This window comes from Meleagris gallopavo, chromosome 10 (genome assembly GCF_000146605.3).
Source record: "Meleagris gallopavo isolate NT-WF06-2002-E0010 breed Aviagen turkey brand Nicholas breeding stock chromosome 10, Turkey_5.1, whole genome shotgun sequence".
Classification (NCBI taxonomy): Eukaryota; Metazoa; Chordata; class Aves; order Galliformes; family Phasianidae; genus Meleagris; species Meleagris gallopavo.
This window is the reverse complement of record NC_015020.2, coordinates 13,746,670-13,766,041: the sequence shown is the minus strand read 5'-3', so window position 1 is coordinate 13,766,041 and position 19,372 is coordinate 13,746,670. Positions and strand designations below refer to the sequence as shown.

The following is a 19,372-nucleotide window of genomic DNA, read 5'->3' as shown; positions in this document are numbered from 1 at the left end:
TCAGGCATCGAACTGTAACTCTGATCCCCCAGTATGTTAAAGCCTATAGATCTGTATGGAATAAACACATCTCTGAATGGACGCTTTTCACTAAGTCACTTCCCAGGCTTAAACTTCCCTTTCTCGATGAACATGCCTTTTCCCACACTCCTTAGTTGCAGCAGCAGCAGCAGCCAAGCAACCAGTGCTGGGCCAGGGCCATCTTCTGCAGCTCTGCAGCGTACAGCTGGTGGGTGGATGAGCTGCCAAGCACCGGAGCTCTGCTTCCAGCAGCCCTGCTGTGCCCAAGTGCTGAACTAGTGAAAGCCTCACCATGGCTGTTCAGGCTGTTTGTCTGAGTAGTGAACTTTAAACGAGCTCTGAGAAATCTGCATTTACGGCCAGAGTTTAAAATAACAAAGGCAGTGAAAAAACGCAGTCTTGTCCTGCTGTTGGTGCAAGTTCCAGAAGAGCTGCTGCTGACACCACAGTGGGGGGCAGTCCCTGGGCTGCCATTTGTTCTGGATTTGGTAGGGCATCTGTGTGGCCTTTCTAGTATTTCTCAGACTGTGGATGTTGAAGATGATGAGAAAGGAAGCAGCTGGGAAAGCTGGGCAGGCTCACCTCCATCGCAGCCACCCACGGTGTGCAGGTGCCCGGCCTGGCTGGGAGGAAACACCGCTAGCCAGGAACAGTCAGCTACAAGAGACAGGCACGGAGCTGAGTATTAAACCATTTAATTCTCAAACCACTCACATGCATAATGTTCTTTTACACCGTGTTAAAAGAAAGAAGAAAAATGCAATTTGTTTTTGATACAAACAGAAGTTCAAGTATACATTGCTAGAATTTTCAAAGATTCCTACCCAAGTCGCTAGATTTTTTCATTCACATTGTTCTTAAAGCTGTCCGACGAGAGCGCTTATTTGCTAAACTGCTGAAATGCAATTGTACAACTGCACAACCCCTCCGCCTCGGCCTTGTGCCCCTGCCACAGCTCTGCTGCTCACACTGCAGCCACTGCCCATCCCACGGGGCACGGAGCAGCACGGGGACGGCTGGTGGGATCGCTGAGAACAGCAGGACCACGCTGCAACCTACTGCAGACTGAGTGTGAGTACAGACTTCTTTTTTATCTTTTTTTCATTGCAACCAAGAATAAAATTAAAAATAAACAATAATTAGTACAGCAGGAAATTTTCTTAAGTGTGAGAATAAGTCTTGAGGGTGAGGACGCGTGTCCTACGCGTTTGAGTTATAAGCCAAGAGTCGATGGTGACAGCACAATTTCTCTTACAAATGCTTACTCTGCAAACCAGCTCTGAGCGGAATCAACAGGGGACACGTGAACTTGGACTATTATTATTTTTAAATACTCAACTGCTGAGGGCTCCATAGCCACAATATGAAAAACCTCACACCCCCAGGAACAGCCTCACCTTAGCTCAGCCCTGTGCTGCGCTGGACCCGGGGGTACCGTCTGACCTACTGTAAATGGGTTAAATTCTCCCTACAGGCAAAGGTGGTGGCGGGTTTTGTTTTTCTGACCGATTTACAACCGGATTGCAACAGGCCCCATCCTGTTGTTGCCTTCGGGTGGGACTCCTGCAGCAGCACAGGCCCAGGGGCACGCAGTGGGAGGTAGAGCTGCAGTAGTGCACGGGCACGCGGGCACCGTGCGTTGGGCAGTGCTGCTCCCTGGGCTCTGGCTGACAGCGAGCCTCCGCCGGGACGGCCGCCTCAACAGCAGCCGTGCTCACCTACCAGTTAAAGTGCATTTCTTCAGTAAAGGGTTTTTCTTTTTCTTTTTCTTTTTTTTTCTTTTTTTAACTTAAGGAACGACTTAATTTAGAATATATTGTAGGAAGAGTTTGTTTAGTTTAATTAAAAATAAAAAATTAAAAAAAAAAATGGCACCTTTTCACATGCCAGATCTGCTCCCTGTACGTTTGTACAAGACATAAAAGCAGGGAGTCACATCTGCTGAGTAATGACCGACTTATAAAAGTGTTATTGTTATTGAAGTTTATTGCTTTTTGCTGCTGCCTGCTCCCTTGGGGTGGGAGGGAGGTGGGTCCCCCTCACCCTTACGCCCTCCCTCCCTCCCAGTGCAGAGCACATAGCCCTGGGAGCCTCGCTGGGACACACAGACCCACAGGGCTCATAAAGAGCTGCTGGCACTGCAGGGTGCTCCCCAGTGCCATTTCCCTGCTCTAGAGCTGCCCTGTGCTGCTGCCACGTGGAGGTAAGGAAAACAAATCTGAAGTGAACATTTTGCTGACAGCACATAGCGTGGCAACCTCAGCACTCCGTGAGAGAGAGAGGTAGTTACTGTCCTGGGACTCTGCTGCTTAATGCAACACACTTTCTGGAGTGGTTGCCCAGAAACAGAATGGAAAAGCTCCTCTGCTCTTTATAAAGTTATCCCAGTTAAACCTTCCTGGTGAAGACATCCTTGACTATTCCCTCTAAGAAGCTCTTATATTTTAGAAATTGATTGTCAGTTTAGTTCATTAGGAAATCAGGCGTGATTAGCAAATTGCTACACAAAGCTGCTTACGTCGTTAACTGTGTGCCAACGCCTCTGCACAGAGCTGCAGCTGTCCCTGTGTGCAGACAGAGCCCTCAGCCCCATCTCCCCCAGCGTCACCGCGTAGGGCAGCACTTTGTGCTCTCAGCAAGCTGGATGTGAGCATTAAAAGAGTGACTGGTGTCATTCACAGTGTTGTACAGGAAAGAGGGGGGTGATGCTGGGGGAAGGTGGAGGCAGAGAGCACCTTGGGCAACAACAGGGCTTCACCTCGTGTTACAGGCGGTGGAGAAGTGACCGCAGGAGCATGGAGCTGTGCGTGGTTCTCATCCTCGGTTACCATCACAGAGGATCCCCTCTTGCTCCTCAGCTCATCCTAACCAGCAGCAGTTCTACATACACAAGAAGCGTGTGTTATCTAATGACAGCATTCCCTTGCACTTTCAAATATCTCTCTGGCACTTGCTCTTTGCCAACAGAGCTTCTTCCCCAGGCGCAAAATTCGGGGAGCCAACAGGCGTTTGCCTTATGCCAGGGGCCGAATGGACAGCAGCTCCACTGCTCCCCAAGCACACGCTGGGCCAAAACCAGAGCTGTCCTTCAGAGAATTGCACCATCCCGTTTTGTTAGTGTCACACAGTTGCTGTCTCAGCCCTCACCTCTGTCAAACCAACGGTTGTTCAGATACCAACTCCCATACAATGGAGCATTAAATAGAAGCTTCACAGTAATCCAGAGTTTCCTCAGATGTGTTAGCACTAAGGAAATGGCATCACAGAGCACCCATACCAAACCAATGCCTGCAGCACACCGACTAGCACGCAGACCCCAGACAAAACTCTCTGTCTCAAGACAGCTCCTGAACTTGGCCTAATGGGGAACTGGTGCAGAAACATCTCCAGGTGATGTTCCCACAGAGCAGCTGTAGTTTCATGATTCCTCCTCCAGCCCCAGCAGTTTTATTCCTATTCTGATGCTGGCTACTCACTGTATTTTATAACCATGAGTAATTCACCAATCTAGCTTCATTTTTACTTTACAATTAGTTTCACAGTTTCATGGGCCGTGGCCAATGGTACTGGGTCTGACTGCAAATGTAACAGGAAGGTTTAAATAAATAAGATTCACTCAATTAATAATAAAAATAATGAAGACGTTTAACTGTAAAACTGAGGGGGGTTAAGTACAAAACCTACGTAAAGTTGGAAGCTTAACATAACTGACAGTCTGCAAAAAACAATACACTGATTTGTTTTAAAGTACTGACATAGACAACTGCAGAAACACGATTAACTCAGAGTATGTCAGGTTAAACGAGGAGTTACACAGCAGTACTTAAATGATACCTGAATATGTTTCAAAAAGCTTAACTGATATGAACTAGGCAGCCTGTTACAGCTGCCCATTGTTACACGATAATTCTTCAAAACAAAATACAAGTCTAACAGAAATATAGCTTGGCTTAGTCCAAGGAACGCAGGCTGCTGCAGTCAGTCATGCTAAGCAGCCAGCCTCTCCACAGATCGCTGCAGACAAGATGCTACGTCACAGGTCTGTCACTGGCAAATGAAAATACAATGGTAATGCATGGGCAGGATTGGAGCCTCTGCCCCTCACTTCACGTAGCACAGCACAGGGACAGGGACCCCCAGCTCCCACCTCAGGGCAGGGCTACCTTTAGGCAGGGGGGAGATCACCCTGCCTCTGTGGATAAGCTATTCAGTGTTTGGCTGTGCTCAGGGTGAAGAAGCTTCTCCATTACACCTAACCTGCACGTCCCATGTATTAGCTCCTGCCTGCTGCTGCTCCTTGCACCGTGCATCTCGGAGTTGTGCCCGGCTCTGTCTTCTCTGCTCCCTGTCCTTCACTGCAGGGTTCACGTAAAAGGAACGTGGCACAGCGGGGCTCCTGCGCTCAGCCCCAGTGCCCAGCACCTGCAATCAGACATAGATTAGCTTACAGGCTTTTTATATTTGCCAGATCTGAACTCAGGAGCTAAAAATGGTACTGTGTGTACACCCCGAGCTGTGAGCACGCACCAATCCTGCAGGAGAGTATGAAGGGAACCTATTCAATCAGCAGCAGCGGGCGAGCAGCTCATTGCTGCTCGGTGCAGGGACGCAGGGCAGCCTGCTACAAAAAGAGGCTCTGAGAGGAGGCACGGCCGCTGCCAAGCCGGCAGGAAACTTTGTGGTAGAGCTGGCTGCAGCATTTGTGCCTTCCTTGGATAGGCAATTACTGTCCCGTGCAGAACGATTAGCAAGATCTTATCTCTGACCCTACTTCCATCGGTGACAGCAGAATGTGCCCCTCCATAGAGGTTACTGAAAAACAAACGCGCCTCTCAACATCAGTCAGCAGCGAGTGCCTGTCTGCTACGGCACTACATTGGCCACTGAACACACTGGCAGCTCTGTGTGGCCCTTCTCTTGCTCCTGGTTGTGCCAGACTACATTCTGATTTGCTGCCTTCCCTCTTTTTATTTCTGGGCTTGCCAGAACACACTTGTTTTCCATGAAACAGCTAAGTGCCATGAAGAACATGGCAAGTTTTAAGCCTCGATTCTGTTTAACAAAACCATTTCTCTGTACCTCAGGGCTGTTCAGAGGCCTTCAGAAGGCCCTGAAGACCATCAGGGATGGCTGTAATTGCTGTGACAGCACATGTCAGCCAGAGCCCTGCAGCACTGCGCCTGGCTGCAGCTCCCCTCCACCTCAGTGCAAACCTCCCAGCCCTGACCCACCGCAGCCAGGAACAGCAGGCTGGGGGAGGATGGAGGCAGAGCCACGGCCAGCAGGGAGACAGCCTGTCTCAACAAAAACTCCTCCCAGTCCTGCAACAAGAAGGGAGGGCAGCAAACCCACGCCTCAGTTCCCCTGCAGGGAAGTCCTGCTTCGTCCAGCAAAGGTAGCTGAAGTGCCAGCTGCCAGTTCCTGAAGCGGCTCCTCCAACACCAAGTCAGACTGGGTGAGAAAAAAAACAGAGCATTAAACAGTAACTCACACTGCCTCCCCTCAATCAAACCTTATCCAGCAAATCTTAAACCTGCCCAAGGTTCCACATCCCTAAGATTCACCAGAGCAAACTCTTACACCTTACTTGTATCCGTATTTTTGTCAATACAGATCTTTTGGAACTCCCACCTCAAATGGTTCCTCCTTTACCAAGACACATCATTTCATAAGCTGTAATACTTTGGTTTACAACTGGATTAAAATATAAATTAAATAAGAATAATGCTAAATGAGCTTATATTGAAACACTTTATATATGTATACATATATATGTATATACAGTATGTGTGTGTGCATTCCCTAATGACAGCTAGAGGAAGCAAAAGTCACTCTGCAAAGGCTTCTACTCTTCCAACTAGCATGGTCAGCTTATCCATTGCAACAATTCCCTGTGCATGAAAACTAATGGAGCACTGGAAGGTGGCACTGGTAAACAGCCGGATCGCACAGACGTTCAGGAACGGAAAGGTAATAAATTATAAGAAGCAGTAGTAACGTGTTCACAGTTGGGATGAGGATAATGTTAGATGAAACCTGAATTTTCTACAGTCCCTAGGAATAAAAAGTCAAACAGGTCAGTGAAGATTACAGTTGGATATCTTTTAGTTCAACCTAAAAAAAAAGCTATGGTCGGATCAGACACAAAGAAATGGTAGGAACCACGTGGCAGTTCCCCAGCAGACAGAGCTCTGGTACCTTCAGATCAGCAGGAAGACCTCCAGTACCTGTTTGGGACCAGCACGCAGCCCAGCCCTGCTTCCATCACAGCCTCCATCCTTGCAATGGCAGCGCTCACAATTTGCACAATGAAACTAACCCAATCAATCCTACGCTCAGAAATAAGATGCTGCCAGGCCTTCCTCTCCTCCAATCACTGCAGTTCAGGCACTCCTACACCCTCTGATTTTCCCTATATTTCACAGAAGAGAGCTTTTCAGCAACAAAACCGAGGCGGCTGGCGAGAGATGGCAGGACTCCTCAGATCATTTCAGAGCAGTAACAGCTCCACGGAAGACCCCAAATTTCTGGCTGTGGTTACAGCTCAGTGCAGGATGAGAGCTGGGGCCTGCCCCACCGACCTGCCCCAGCACTGGCTCTCATTCTGTGTCTCTAAGCGTGCTGTCACCCTGCTGTGATGAATTCCCATTTCATGAGCCCTCTTTGCTCATCCCTCGCCAGCTGCTGGAACGAAGCAACCCAGCTTGCTGTCCCAAGCTCCTGCTGCAGGAGAACAGCAAGACATTTCGCTCGTCTCTCTCCCAGCCATTCCTCCCCAGAGGAAGGCTCGGCTTTTCTCAAAGCAGCAGCACAGTACTGACACAATTCTCATTATTTTCACAGCTATTCACAGGGAAGCTGGCGGCAGCGGGGACCGTCCAAGCGCTTCGCTCTGCTGTCACCCAGGGCTTTCTGCAGGCTGCTGGAGAGAAGCGTTACACTTGGCATGAGGAAGGTTTCTTTGCCATGGCAAAGAAACTAAAAGAAACTAAAAGAGCTAAGAAATGTGTTCTCCCTCTGACACAGAAGCCTGCAGAAATAGAGGACGTCCCCCCTGCCTCCTGAGGCAAGCAAACAAACGGGTGAGTGAGCCCCAACCGAAGCTGGCAGAAATGTTAAGTTACAGAGGTATCACGACGACACTTCGCTTCACATCCTCCTTGAATCACAGTTGAAATCACAGTTTTGGCAAAGGGGAAAAAGCTGCAGCTAGACGTGGAAACGCAAAGCTGTGCCTCAACCCGTCACAGAAGCATTCGTACTCGGAAGGCCGGCGTCCGTGCCTCCACAGCTTCGGTGCGACCGCAAAGAGCTCGGCGCAACCAAGGACGCCGGCACCACACCGAGCAGCTCTGCCAAGCTGGGGAGCTCAGCCCGGGTTTGGCCACACTGCACGCGACCTCCAACCCTTCACTCTCCAATCGCAGCCCTGTCTGCACTGAGGAATCAATGGCCAAAAGAAAAGTTAGGTGAACAATTCCCTCCGAACCGATTCCCTCTCCTGGTGCAGATGGGCCTCGACTGCTTTCAGCACTGCTCGAGAAAATGTCAGAGGCACCACGATTTCCACACATACGTACATATACACGTCCACTAAATGTACAGAAATAATATTAAAATGATTCCCACTACCATACCTTATACTGACTCTAGCTACAAGCTATAAACTTCACCTCGGTGAGGCCTGGGCAAGAATATTGGCTCTTTTGCATGCAATCAGAAATGATCATTTATACAGTGGCAACCTCGGCACTAAAACAAAACAAAACAAAACGAAACAAAAAACAAAAACCCAGAGGAAAAAATAAAGACCTTTCACAAGCTTTGTTTTCAGACTAGCCTAGAACAATATGAAGGAACAAGGTAATGATTTTCACCAGGCCAATCAGAAGTAGCGAATCAGCCCAACAGGATTCCACCCTGGGCTGTTGGATGCTCCTCCATTCACAGTATCAATACAGTAAAAAAAAAAGCCCAAAAATCTGCTTGAGAAACTCACAGCTATGCCATACAAGTAAGGCATTCACCAGCTCATCTCCATCGCTACGCACTGACGGATTGGTTGCCACCTGTTCAGACCAATGCTGCTTGTATAGCAGTTACTGCACCTTCACCCCTCTCTTCACAGCAAGCTTAGCAGGGAAACTTTCCCACTATATTTATATATAATATATGTATATAAATAATTTTATGTTTTTATAGTTTGGTAGTATTCTTTTAAAAGTTCTATTTTAAAACACTTAAAAATCTTTTAAGCAACTAAAGTAACTTCTGACGCTCTCTAGTGTGAACAGGATAGCATTTCAAAGTTTGTAACTTTTTTTCTTAATGATTTTTGGTAACTTCAAAAGCTATGACTAAAGCAGCATACTCTGCATATCTCCACTCCTCCCACACCTCGATTGCAACACAACCTGCCTCAGCCACCCTCTGAGCTCTCATCTGTTGTCACTGCTCTCCGGCGACCGTACTGCTTGACCTCTGATAGGAAACTGAATGGGGTGGCTGCTCAGAGAGTCATTCCCCACGTGATGATGCACTTGACAAGAGAGGAAGAAGGAGAGGAAGGAAAATGGAGGCGAGATATCAGTTTTCCTGTCCAAAATGCTCAGTGAACTTGTACTCTGCAGGCTCCCTGCTCGGAACACTGGACGAGGTTCCTCTGAGGAGCACATCCCTAGGAGTGCTGATGAACACCAAGCCCTTCCCTCCCCCGCACGCAAAAAAGCATTCATTAGAGCCACTTCTGCCTTCTGAGAGACGTGGGAGGAACAGTGAGACCTCTCACCTGCACAAAGCAGAAGCGAGGTAAGAGTACTTCCCTCTTCCCCAAACTCTTGCCTTTAAGGAGGTAGGAAAATGATCACGAGTCCCAATCTGGACTGGGGAGAGCAGGGCAGGGGGTGTTTCCCGTGCCCACCAGGGTGCAGTCAGACAGCAGGACGGCAGGACAAGCTGCAGTTTCACTTAGGAAGCCTGCCGCCTGCCAAGCCCACGCTGTAACCGCTTGCCCGGCTTCCTTTGTGAAAGCAGGATGGAATGTTACTTTTTCAATGTCTCATTGTTCCTCCCATCATCTTAAGGATCAGAACCTCATCCTTCCTTATTATACACATTAAACATCCTCCAGAGAATCCCTTCAAACAAACGTCCTCTTCCAAACCCAATCTGCGCAACATGTCGCTCATTTCCCCCTCCATCGTGAACAATTCGGCACCGGAACCAAAGAAAAATCTAAAAGTATTGCATATTTTTAAAAAGAAGACTTCTTCAAAAGATGTCAGATATTTGCACTTCTCTACCTGTCCCATGCTTTTCCATTTATGAAACACGTAAGCACGTGCAAACACCTACAATACGCAATGCAGGCGTGTCTCTCTGGGTTTGCTAAACTTGCTCTAAACATCAGAACTGCTTAGAACTTGAAGTCCATGCAAGGGAACAGAGTTGCGATTGCTCTAGGAACCATGAAGATTCCCAAACCCTTAGAAGGAAAAAAAGTAAGGTTTTCTTTTTGCGTTTCGTCGATAAAAAACTTATCAAATTAGTTTGTAGAAACAAGTTTAAAAGCAACCACCCATGATTGCTTGGCTGGGATTATAGTATCTCAGTAAACCATATTGCTGTTATAAAATATCAAGTGCGTGTCAAGGGAGAGCTGGGGTGAAGGACGACTTTGGTAGCCAGCCTCTAACTCCTCTGCTCAGCCAGTCCACAAACCTCTTCCTAAAGCCTGGCAAAGCCTGGCGACAGCCAAAGCACGGCAGTGCACCGGTCTGAAGTCAGAGCGCCCTGACCTGTCCTGATCAAAAGACGCCTCTCCCCAAAAGACCCCTCCAAACCTTCTTCCAACAAACTAAGAGTAATGCAGACCTCACAGCTGCTAAATCTCACTTCCAGTAGCCGAAGCGCTTCCAATTTTGCTGACCTCTAGAACGAATACTGCTTTACGGCCGTGCCCTCTCTTAACAAGGGGCTGGAGGCCACGCACCTGGGACGGGCAAGCCAAAAGCCCTAAAATAATAGTTGGAGTAGAAATGTAAAAAGAGACACACCAAAAATAAGACAGGGATAAATACAGTGAGGCAAGGCAGGTTCCACCAGGACAGTCTGATTTCTTTAACGTGGCAGCTACCTGGGAAAGGGAGAAGGGCGACTGCCCCTCGCCCTGCTCTCCCCTCGCCGTTGGCTATGGCGAGGAGCAGCCTGGCTCACCTGCTGGGCCACGATGCTGCTGAGAAATAAAAGTGACTGTTGTCCTGGATCACTATTAAACATTACAAAAATTTAAAATCCTGTCGATCCCTGAATAAGAAGATGATTGACACAGTTGTCTTCTTTCTCCCCAGGAGGAATACAGGGGAAAAACGTTTAACACTCTAAGTGTGTGTGTGTGTGTGTGTGGGTGGTGTGTGTGAGAGAAAGAGAGAGAGAGAGAGAGAGATTTTTCTGTTTTGGCAACATCTTGGGAGCTTCTTTCTGTCCGGTGGTGGCATTGCACTAATTACAGTACCAGCCTGTGAGGTTGGTGCTGACTCCAGAGCCCGAGTGGGAAGACGGTCCTTTCTCCCCAGACTCCACAGCCGCGCTTCAATCCGGCCCAGTAGTGGACACAGATCCCTGTGCCGTCTCCCCCACAGCGACAGCTTCCTCCTGCGGGGGGGACTCCTCCTCCGCCTGCCCCCGGGACGTGACCGTGGTCTCGGGGGAAATGCTGTGAGGCCCCTCCAGAGGCACACAGCCCGGGTGGTTCTTGCGAAAGTGCTGGTTGAGGATGGCCTGGAAAGGGAAGCTCTTGCCGCAGACGTGGCAATGAAAAGGCTTGTTGCCCGTGTGCTTGCGGATGTGATACTCCAGCTGATCCTTGCGGGTGTACTTCTTCCCGCACATGCGGCAGACAAAAGGTGTGATGCCCATGTGCAGACGCATGTGCCGGTCCAGGCTGCCCTTCTGGTTGAAGGATTTGGCACAGTAAATGCAGGTGAGCCGTGGGTTGTACCGGAACCAGCGCTCTGACACTTCCTGCTCCCGGAGATATTCCACGTAACCGCTCACTCCGATCATGGCAGATTCCTCCCCCTGCCCAGGAAACAACACAGATTTAGAAAAACAGTGTATGGGAACTGCTGAATCACGGCCTGAACCTCTGAACCTGAGGCCACCAATGAATCAGCCATGGGAGCACAGGTGAAGGCAATTCAGCTGTGATGCTGGAAGGGGTGGAGCCTGGCTGCACCTCTCCTAGACCCATTTAAGACGGACTGCCAGTGGGGAAGGATCTCTTTCTGGAGATCCCTCCTTTGGAGTTTTACAGCGAGCCCAGGGTAAGGGTAAGCACTCTATCTATTCTCTTTTTGGTATAATAACCTGCTTAGCCAAACTCTCTTGTTTATTTCATAATTATGATATCTGTATATTCACTGATTATACAAACAGGCAGCTTGATTAAAAAAAGAAGAGAAGATCTGCTGCTTCTTCCTCTAAGCCCCAGTCCAGTCAAGCATTGAAGCATGTGCCAAGCCTAGAAATCAACAGCACTAATGTCTTCAACCTCAAGCACACATTTAAGTGCTTAACAGGAGCCTTGGGGCTGGAAACAAATGAGCAATCAATTAGAAACCTCTGCTCCATGCCCCTTCTGCCAAGCCACTCACTAGGTCTGGGGAAGAAAATACTGCCTTTGTCAGAAGGGCGCTCTGCCACTGATGGAGTTGTGGATCAAATAGGTCAATTCATGGTTTTTTTTTTATTTTTTTTCCCCTTAAATTTGGGTCAGTTTCACTGTGCCCTATTTTACTTATTCAATTGCTTTTTTTTTTTTTTTTTAAAAGCCAGCTTACAGTAAAACCAAGGTGGAGTAAACTCCAAATCACATCTGAAAATCTTTAGGTGTCATTTCACAGGTGTTATAAATTCAGGTGTCATTCAGGCTTCATTTTACCATGAATGATGTTTGCCTAAATTCTTATCCAATCTATCTACCTCCGTGTCGTGGCAGGGGAAGCCACAGCACAGAGAGCTGAGATGCCTGGTCCAAGACACACAGCCAGGGCAGCAGGCTGCCTTCTGAAGCCAGAAAGACAAACAGCCAAGGGCTGCACTGCTTTCTGGAACTTTCCAGAGCTATCACATCCAGAATGAATGCGGGCAGATGGCCCCTGAATGCCTCTGTGTTGCAGGATGCAGCGTTTGCATCCCATGCCTGTGGCAGTTCCTGATGATGCCAAACACAGACAAGCAAGCAGCATAAGCACAGGAGAAGCTCTTATCTGGCTGCTAGGGCTGGGCACGTGCAAGCAGCAGCATAACCATGACAGGTGCCTCTGAAATAGGCTGTTCAAGCAGTGGCAAGCTGCAGGGAATTAAAGGAGATGCATCACGCTATGGTACTTTGCTTGCACTCTGCTACCAGGCAGGGATTAAAGGCAAACTATTTATAACACCAGCACAGGAACACCAGAAGAGTGAAAGGTGATAATACTGCCCTGCATACGCTGAAGCCTACGGTTCTAAGTTTGAGGCCATCTCACTACAAAGAAATAATGGCAGCTTTTCCACACTTGGAGCTAAAATTGCTTTTTATGTCGCATTTGCCCTGGAGGGTTAGTTTGACCTGAAATTTTCTAGATGAATTCTGAGGACGCAAAACAAACCTTCAGCAAAATAGGAACAAAAAGGTATCATCTGTTTTTTTGGAAGGGTATTAGGAAGTTAGCAGACAGAAATTGTGATTTTTATTCCTCTCTTCACTCGTTCTCACTCAAGGTCAGAGCAGCCTGCTAACTTCTCACCTGCTTCCAGCAAAGTCACTTGATTACAAACTGACACGCTGCTCATGTGTCAGGAACACGAGAGTCATACTACACAGTGCTGGGTGATGCACTTGCACTACAGTGTCACTGCAACACTGACTGTATGCAAGAAAGAAACTAGACAAAGGACAAAACAGTACAAACCCACAGGGTAAACCTGCAGCCACCTGACACTCCCCCCAAAAGCTTTACTGGTGTAGCACTGGGAGGGCTTTTGGGGATGATTTTGATACTAACAGGAAAAAGCTCAGATGTTGTCACCCCTCAGCCCTTCTGCAGAAGCCAGCTACTACCTCCTCCTTCAGCTCAGGCATTTGCTGTCAGCACTTTAGCAGATACAGCTCTGCAGGTGAACAAAGTTTCTCCGCAGGAGCTGGTGGCCTGCCCAGAATGAGGGTTGGCACTTATGCCCTCAGACAACAAGAGAAACTCCTCATGTTTTCCAGCTATCTGGATGAAATCCCAAATAACAGACAATCGGTTTTAAATCATATACTGATGGCATGCGATCCGAGTGTGCACAACTAAACCCTTTGCCACAGGAAACGGTTCTTGCTTCTCAAGCAGTATTGCTTGTAAATGCAAAACGTTACATATTACACCACAACATAGTCCCCTTAACCTTCAATGACAATGTTTACTTGCAAACTTCTAGAACTGCTTACCTGGGAACTGGGCTGCTTGGGCTCATCCATCCGCCCGGGAGACTCGCTTTTTGATCTGTACCGCTCAGTCACTGCAACCATGCTGCCAGAAGGGCTAAATCTGTGGGGTGGGGGAAGAGCGTAAGTGGAGTTTTTAATGGGCATCAGGTCACTGTGGTGTGTAGAACAATGGGTGAGCAATAGAGGCACCTGGGTAACATCTCTTCGTCCTCACCAGCTAACACACAGGAGGCGGAATGCGGAACAGCACAAGTATAAAGGAAAAACCAAGTCATAGTGGTCTGTAGTTTCAGTCTTAACATCTGAAAAATAAAACTGAGTCATTTGGCTTCCAGTTCAGTAACAGAGAGTTTTTGGTCGCTACTGCAAGCAAATAAATTGATATGGGCCCGGTGAACTCAGGAACTCTATGGGAGAAGAAAGCATTTCTCCAAGGGCGTCCCTCACGTACCACCCTCATCCTCCTCCCCCTCACGAGAGTGACACTGAGACACATCACAGCAGTGATGAGGTGGGTTCCAGGTAGGAAACAGCAAATGTGGAATGCAGTGCAAAAAAAGAGATGCTCAGGGCTAGATGACCCATGGAAAAGACGTAACAAGCTAGGAAAGGCTTCCTTCCCATAGGCCAGCTCAAAACCATTCCCACAGACTGATTTATTAAAGTGATGGAACATCCACTGTTTCTGGGTAGCTGTTGCCCCGTGGGACCAGAGGGATTGAGATGGAATAGAACAGAGGGAGATGTGAAGGGAAATCTCCCACAAATCCATAACCTCACAGATACAAACAATCCACCCTTTATCAGCTCCATTGTTTGGTCTGAGCTAAGGGCAAGAAAACAAATGTTGGAGCTCAGGGGAAGCAGATGGATGGAGAAACAAAACACAGGGTATCTCACTACCTATTACCAATAAAGGCTTTTTGCTCTTTTACATAATCAGAACAACAGTGGAGGCCAAAAGGGTCCCCACTTTGGTAGCTTCAGAAGAGGTAAACCCAAGATCCGCTGCTATCTTGGGCCACCAGGAAGAAAATTTCCTCTAGACCTATAGCTGGTGACCAGCTTGTCCCTAAAGCAGAGCAACCCACCAGTTCCCAGGTCAGAAGGCATTGTTACAATGGCACTTTGTGTAACATACTGCATACAACCTCATCGATTCCATCTGCTGAGGTTGAACTGCAACGTCTCTTTTAGACAAAAATCCCACCACAGTTGGAACACTGAGACATCGAGATTCCAATCTATACATCTCTAAGTGTTAAAACTCGAGTTCCCAAGTCAGCTTGCACATGGAGAACCTGGTCTGATCACGATCCAGCCAAAACATTATAACCAAAACCATACACTCTCTAACACAATAGAAAAATTCCATCAGCTCTTTTGCTTAAGATGGCCACATGAAATATTAGGGGCAGATATTCAAAATGGAACAATCCAGACAAGTGAAAATCTTGCTCAACCTCTTCATACGGCCAAGGTCAGTAAATAAGCTCAAGAAAACTCACCTGTCAATCTCACTGCTGGTCGGCCTCACCACTTTGGCCCCGGAGGACCCTAATGTGTAAGTCTCTTGGCTTATTGATCCATGGCCCGTGGTGTCAATGACCATAGCAGTGACCTCCTCAGCACTGCTGCCATCTTCTCCTGACGGCTGATTCTCTGTCCCCAGCCACTCCTCCAGGTTCTCCGTTTTAATGCGCACTCCTCCCAGCACCCGGACGTCATCGTCGTTCCGTCCCCCGCGGTCTCCCACTCCTGTCTCAACATACCACTGTCCCGCTCTGTTAATCCGCAGGATGGGTTCCCTGCTTTCCACGTCCGAGCTCTGCTCGATTATCTGAGGGCTGGTGGATTCTGCCGGTGGGCTGAGCTCCCGAATGTCCAGCACTGTGCTAACCTGGCCCAGGCGGCTCCCTTTCAGGGTGTTGTGACGGGGGCTCATGGAACGGTTCAGATTTGGCGTCACCCGGTGTGACTCCGGGGGTCTCTCCTGATGTTTCGTCCTGGTCTGGCTCAATTCTGCTTCCACCTCCGCCACGTTGATTTTGAAATGAATTCCCTCGAGAATCTGCGTGCATTTGTCTATGATGTGCTGCATCTGCAAGAAACTGGCAGCCGTTAGGTAACTTATGATGTCAGCCAGCTGCAGACATATCCGACCGGTGTAGCAAAAAGAAAGGAGCTGCTCAAAAACAGACGGGTTCTTGATGACAGAAATGGAAACCGTGCTCATTTCGTTCAAGGACATGTGGTCACGGAAGTAGGGCGAGCTGGCAGCCAGCACCACCTTGTGAGCGCGGAAAGCTTGCCCCTGCACGTTGACCACGATGTCACACAGACGACCCTGCATGCGCAGCTGATTCAGGTGGCTCAGGACAGAGTTACTGAAGTCAGGAATCTCCAGCTGAATGTTCCCACTCTTCTCCATGGCTGTCTGAGTTGCAGGTGTACGGCCCTACTGGCAAAGAAAGAAAAATGTCATCGTTAACGGAGCTGGGCTACCATTTGCATTTAGAACGTCTTTCATCTCCTTTCATTCAGCTTGAAATATTGCAGGTTTTAGAGAGCTTTTCCAGCATTTAATTTACAAGTGGCTCGCAGCAGTTCTCTGATCTTTATGTTCTGTACACCACCTTTTACAAACGTTATGTTAAAACAGTCCCTGACAGATCCTCATTCCTGTTCCCTGCGGCTCAAGTGCTCTAAACAGTTCGTTCTGTGAGCCTCAATAAAAGCACATTTGCATTGTAAAAAGAACATAAAAAAATGGTTCAGGTTCTAAAAATAGTTAATGATTGCATAATGGATTAAAATACTTAGCACTTCTACCTTCAAAGCACGTTGATAGGGGAGAGCAATATTGTTACAATAATTGTCCTTTACAGGACAGGATCAGGAAGGAGAGAGAATCTCTCTCCACAGAGACTTTTCAAAAGCTGACCGGCACGTATTTGAACTGAAGGCATCTTAATCATGTCATTAAACCCAAAATATCTGTCATCTGTAGCGTTTCCAACAGAGGGCAAAAAATACACAACAGGCCAGGGGAGAAAAAGAACAGCATCCAACTCTGAACTGCAACCGATCAGACCGTCCACCAAGCACAAGTGACTCTGTGAAAAAAAAGAAGCTAACATTTGTGTAGTTAGATATTGCATACAGCAAAATACGACTCCTGAACAATGGGGATTAGCAAACTGGCTCTCTTAGGTTTTTGGTTTTGTTTTGCTTTTTTTTTTTTTTATAAATCATCACATTTCATTTTGGCAAAGTTTGAAAAGGAGCCCTGACCATATATGGTAAAAATTCAGAATGGTCCAAAATTAGACGTAAACTCACAAAAAAAAAAAAAAGAAAGAAAGAAAAAAAGGAAAATAAATATCTTCATTAAAGACCACTTTTGGCACGAGCAGCTTCCAAGCCGGATGGCATCTGCGCGTCAATTAGGCAGAGTGCTGCAGATATCAAAACAATTTCAGGCAGTCCAGGAATATCGAGGCTGATAGTGCCTACTCTGAGAAATCTCCCAATCAAAGGCACTAGCACATGCTTAAACTTAAGCATACGTGCCTTTGAAGGACAGGGCTCTAGAGCTTCAACGGGATTTTTTCTTTCATGCAGGATAGTGCATGTTCATATGCCAAAACAGACTTTGTGCAAACTTGGCAAAATATGTTACTAAACCTGAAGCTGCAGAACAGCCTGTCAATCTTCTGGGGTTGTGCAAAGGGATTGCTACACGGCAGGACGGCTGTGTATCTACAGGGCAGATGAGATCAGAGTTGCATAAAGCTTCCCAAGGTGCAGCTTAACAATGCCACATCTGAAGGCTTCTTCTCCCCTTCGCTACGTTTGGAGGAAAGCAACAGAACCCACGCGAAATGAAGAAGTAACTGTAGCACACAGGTCCAGCTCAACACAGAGTTAAGAGCAGAACTTCAAATGCACAAAAGGTGGTGAAGAAGCAAATCCACTGTCTTACCTGTAACGTTAATGGTAACATGCACCGGGGAGGAAATGGGGCTGGTGTGCTGGTGTTTTCCTTTTTTATGCTGAGGTTGTAACGTCTCAAAACTTTTTGCCCCCTTTGCCTTTAGAAGGAAAAAGAAGAACAAAGGTAGCATAGAAGAATAGGGCTGTCCCTAACAGAATCAAGGATGTCAGGTTTTGTCGTCGTGTTGTGTTGGAGGATACAGCTGCAGTATTAGCTAACTAATACATGACGTCCCACCCCAAACCGCAGAGCCAAGGAAATACTGAGTCTTATCACACTGATCTTTCCCCACCGCCTGCTCCGTGTTTGTATTGCGTGGACAGTCATTAAAATAGAAAAATGGAAGTGCAGATAATCCAAGTCAAGTCATTTCCTCTCGTATGTAGCCGGTATCTCCGGCCCCAACCCTGCAGGCATTTAAATGCGCAGGGCCTTACTCACATCAGCCGTTTCACTTATACCATTAGAAACACACAGCTGAAATCACGTCAAGTATGTGCAAATGTTTACAGGACCGGGGCCCTGTAATCGCATAATCTTCCCAGCCACCGGTTTCTAGAGCGATGAAATCCAAAGCATTCTCTTAATCAAGGCAAACAGACTCTTGTAGGACCTTGGCTGGCACACACTACACGGGGAGTGCAGGGCTGGGACGCGTGGGCCCAGTCAGGCCTGCAGGGCCGTGGGCAGGCCCAGCACACGGGGGAATCCCACGAGTTCTCAGGAAATCAGCTTGGAAAGCGCAGAAAGAAAAATAAAAAGAAAAGTCAGACGCTGCCTGCTGATGGGGGCTGTGTATGGCCGGGGTCAGAAGTCAGCTGCTCCCCGGGGAGCCCCAAACACCGCTTGTGCGCTTGCTCCCACAGCAGGGACACGTTGCTGTCTCCGTACCCAGGGAGCAGCGATTTGTGACATGTTTAGGGGGCAGTCTGAATTAGATGCTGGTGAGGCGTAATCTCTCTGCTCAGAAGACTGGACGCTGACCACGGAGGCAGAGGATAACGAGCTTACACGGCAGCCTCAGCCTTTGTGTTTCCTGGCACCGCACTGCACGCTCCTCACCTGGAGGATAAGTGGGATCTCCTGCTGAGCGCTGCTCTTTGCAGAGAGCGTGCTGAAGACGCTTATCTATTTTTAATACAATTTAAAGCATCAGCAGCTGTGACTTGGGCTTATCTCAGAAAACGTCTCTTCCCCCCTGTGAGGTGGGTGACAGCCACCACGGAGTGCAGCAGGAACCCCCGCCAGCACTCAGGGCTCTGGGTGGAGGTCAGGCTGGGTGTATCAGTGGGCAGAACAGTCACGTTTGGGCGCTGGATGGAAAATGTCAAACTTGGGAGACCAACATCTCCCTTGTCAGGAAATTTGGGCGCTGCGCACAGCGGCAGCAGAGATGATTTGAGAAGAGCTGCGCCTTGGGGTTGAGGAGATGTGCTGTCACCGGCCAAGCCGACTGCTTTCAAATCAAGATGGGACTTGAATAAAAACCTTTCAAAACCCACCGTGAACTGTGAGGAGAGATCACAGGATCACGAAGGCCGGGAAAGACCTCTGAGCTCACCAAGTCCAACCACAGCCCACCCCCCGTCCCTCAGTGCCACATCTCCGCGCTCCTCCAGCCCCTCCACGGCCACCTCCCGGGATGCTGCTTTCCTCAGCCACGAGCGAGCTGCACAAAGCTCGTTTTCTTCCTCACCAAATCGCTAACGAGCGATGACTCAAGGCCTTCTCTCCACGAATGAGGCAATTACGGTTAATTTTTAGCCCTCACAGCTACAGAGAGCACAAGCCCGCTGACACGAACCCGGAGGCGAGCAGCAGCGCATCGCACCTCGGCACAGGGACCCCTCAGCCCAGCCCGTCCCCACACGGCACCC

At 48.3% G+C, this 19,372-nt stretch overlaps 1 protein-coding gene across 2 annotated transcripts; it reads right to left on the bottom strand.

Moving 5' to 3' along the window:
* Positions 1 to 2,882: 2,882 nt before the first annotated feature.
* On the bottom strand, positions 2,883 to 19,339 carry ZBTB37 (zinc finger and BTB domain containing 37). Of its 2 annotated transcripts, none has more exons than XM_010715819.3 (4): positions 17,484 to 19,339; positions 15,007 to 15,959; positions 13,499 to 13,598; positions 2,883 to 11,100 (listed from the first exon to the last, which is right to left on the bottom strand). In XM_010715819.3, exons 2-4 carry the CDS (start codon positions 15,927 to 15,929, stop codon positions 10,612 to 10,614), a joined length of 1,512 nt encoding a protein of 503 aa, XP_010714121.1. In that variant the 5' UTR covers positions 15,930 to 15,959; positions 17,484 to 19,339; the 3' UTR covers positions 2,883 to 10,611. The 2 variants fall into 2 exon arrangements, with proteins under 2 accessions (XP_010714121.1, XP_010714120.1); XM_010715818.3 differs by having other exon boundaries at positions 15,007 to 15,956; positions 17,484 to 19,338.
* Positions 19,340 to 19,372: the final 33 nt, after the last annotated feature.